This window comes from Saprolegnia diclina (genome assembly GCF_000281045.1).
Source record: "Saprolegnia diclina VS20 unplaced genomic scaffold supercont1.2, whole genome shotgun sequence".
In the NCBI taxonomy this organism is placed as follows: domain Eukaryota; phylum Oomycota; class Saprolegniomycetes; order Saprolegniales; family Saprolegniaceae; genus Saprolegnia; species Saprolegnia diclina.
The window spans coordinates 986,497-989,581 of record NW_008246069.1 but is presented as its reverse complement, the minus strand read 5'-3'; the positions used below and the strand labels follow the sequence as shown (position 1 = coordinate 989,581).

Below are 3,085 nucleotides of genomic sequence, written 5' to 3'. Positions count from 1 at the left end.
TCTGAGTGATGGTGGAACATACGGTGACACTTGGGGTTGCGGGTCTGGTTGGGGGAGTGAGTGGTTGGGGGTGGTCCCCAGCTGTCCCCAAGTGCTACTGTCTGCTCCACCATCACTCGGACAGCCGTGCTGTGTTGCGCGCCACGCAGTGTGCACTTACAAAAGCGCTGCGATGACAACAGCCACAGCAGCGTACGAAGGCATAGCACAAGCAATCCACGCACGCCCTGCACTTGCGGATACGCTTCCGTTTTGGGTCCCCGTCGTACACGCTGCTTCGGCACCTCGCCAACTTGCATGGCCGCTGACCGGAGACAAGGCCGCCCAGTTGGGCCACGGTGATGTGGCATCATGGTGTCAAGTTCCACAAGCCCACGTTGTCCAAGACGGCGTACTCGATCAGGTCATGCGAGCAGCTGTCCAAGCCTTGGGATGTACAACCCCAGACACCTGCGCCATCGTCTTCTCACACTTGACGATCGATGTCGCAGGCGGCGACGTCAAGGCGTACGAGCCGCCAAGCAGACCGCCCGATGGGGCATTTGGCGCATTAGTCATTTTGCCGCCGTCCGACGCGGTTGGAGGCTTGTTTTCGACACAAGGGGACTCGCCACTCGAGTGGGCAGCGCCAGCCCACACGGCATCGTACCTCGCTTTCGAGAGCTGGAGTCACGTGTCGGTCGGTCCCATTCGCGCCGGGTTGCGCACCGCGATTGTCTACCACTTGGTCGATCGTTCATGTAACAACGGATGGTCGCCGCGCACTCTCGCCGTGGCCGGTGCCCTCCGCTCGGCCGCCATGCGACCGCAGCCTACGCCGTACACTGCGTGGCGCCTCAACGACTGGTCAGAGAGTGCTGGGTCCATTTCGGTCGTTCTTGCGCAGCAACAAGGCGCCGAGCGTTTGGCAGTGGACGCGCTCGTCGCCGCGGACTGCTTCGACGTCGTGTTCCTCCATGCAGCACACGGGCTTGTCGGCTCGTGCGTACATCCCGCCTTGGAAGTGCCCCGCCTCGTCACCCAAGAGTTCGCCTACAACATTGAGGACCGCATCTATGTGGACGAGCCGCTTCGCTCGCCTCGCGAAACTTTGTCGCTCTGGGTCGTCTTTTGGCCCAAGCGCCAGCGCGTCCGCATCATTAACTGGACGTATACGCTGGCCAACCTCTTGGCATTGCACCGTGGCAAAGGCGACCTCTGGGGTTATGCGTCCATTGACGAGATGTTTCAAAACATGATGGAGATGATCTGCGCGACCGACCATCAGCTGCGTTTGGAGCAAATCAATCCCACGGCGCTGGGAGACGTCCTCTTGACCATCGGTGACGTCGGGCGCGCCACCACGTTTGTCACCGCGTGCGTTTGCCGGAGCGCGTTCCTTCTGGATGCCAATGTGGCGGCGTGGACACTCCGCGCTGTAGCGCGCTTTGGCTGGACCGACATGGCGTCGTCCCTTTCTACCTTGGCGATCGCCGTGCTCCAGCAGTCGCCGGAGCTTGCGTTCGAATGGCTGCGGCGCCTTGTCGACGACCACCGAGACCACACCCACGCCACGGTTGCGTACATCCAGCAGTCGTTTTGCGTATTTCTGACGTGGCTCCGCGACGGTGCCACAGCGAGCAACACGTTGGTCGTGAACGCCTTGTCCGTGGATGCCTTTCTTGGCGCCAACGCCCCCTTTGTTCCACTCGACGACCTGGCGTTGGTAGCGCGCTTGCCAAGCACCTTGCTTGGGCTCGTCCATGAGTTTGCAGCGCCGCCGCGTGCGCTAAACGTCCTTCTGGCCCGTATGGAGAAACTCCCGAACGACGCTCACCTCGTGTGCTTGCTCGCGCGCGCCGTCCTCGATCAACCGGGTGCATCGCAGCGCGTCAACATGCAGCGCGTCCTCGCCGCGTACCACCAGCTTCCAGAGTCGACAGCACCTCATCTCTCGGACGCCTCTGGCTATATTGTCGAGGTTGCGCACCGACTCGGCGCGGTTGACGGCATTCTCGATCGGCTGCAGGAGCACTATGGTGCGGCGTGGCTGCCGGCGATGGCGCGCCTCGTGGACGACCCGCATTTCGCCGGGAACAAGCAGCACCTCGCGTCCGTAGTGGAGCTCTTGCTACCAACCGCGTTTAACGACGAGTACGAGTGCCACGTCAATACGGAGGCGTCGGCGGTGCGATGCACCCAAGCCGCTGCGATTGCTCGTCTGTGCGATTTTCTCGGGGCCAACCATCTTTTGGCGCAGGCCGTGGACGAGTTGATCGAGCGCATGAACGATGTGTTCGACGTCGACAACATCACTCCCATCGCGCTCCACTTTTACGAGCACGTGGCGACCCAACCCGAAGCGCGACCGCTCGGCGAGCGCTGCCTCGCACGGGTGCAGACATGGACAAACGACCAAGCCATCCTCGATCTCGTTGTGCCCGTGGAAACACTGAGCGACTGCGACTGCAACGACTGTGGAGCGCTCGTTTCCTTTTTGCGCGACGGAACGCAATCGTACCTCGAAGTGCCAGCGCGTGCAGTGGGTTGCACGGGCCGAGGATGGCTAGAATCCGAGCGACGTCTCACTTCGACTCGCTTTTCGGTGCATACCAATAAGAACTCGGACGTTCTTCGCGTCATCAAGTTCGATCACTATGAGCTCCAAGCGCGTGCAACGGTGCAGTTCTTGCGCGCGTCGCTTGCATAGCAATGAATAGAGTAACTTTGCACCCACGCTGGTCATGTGTTCTTAATTTGCATTGATGTTTCCCACTACAGCACAAGAAAGAAGCATGTGATCGACTAGCTCCAACGCGATTCATGAGAAGTAGATGGTGGCGCATCGAACGACGTGAGCCGTGTGGTTGTGCGTGTGCTTGCGTCTCCTCTGCGTCGCTGTCATGGTCGAGGTCGTTCCCGGTCACAGCATATTTGGTCCGGATGAAACATGAGCTGGCAGACTGGTTACCACTGCTGAATACCCCACGCGGGTATCCGGTCCGTCGGCAGCCAAGAGACCCGTGGCGGCGGTGGCCGAGCTCCACCGATGAACGCGAGGTGAGGCGACAAAAGAAGCGCATAGTCGAAGCCGATGAGGCCACGC

The 3,085-nt window shown here is 60.7% G+C and overlaps 1 protein-coding gene across 1 annotated transcript; it reads left to right on the top strand.

Moving 5' to 3' along the window:
- Window positions 1–2,719, top strand: SDRG_00939 (hypothetical protein). The gene has a single exon (XM_008606445.1). It carries the CDS (start codon window positions 173–175, stop codon window positions 2,687–2,689), a length of 2,517 nt encoding a protein of 838 aa, XP_008604667.1. The 5' UTR covers window positions 1–172; the 3' UTR covers window positions 2,690–2,719.
- The last annotated feature ends 366 nt before the right edge of the window (window positions 2,720–3,085 follow it).

Coding starts and splice junctions, on each gene's coding strand:
- SDRG_00939 (XM_008606445.1), top strand. CDS start 173: ATGACAACAGCCACAGCAGCGTACGAAGGCATAGCACAAGCAATCCAC.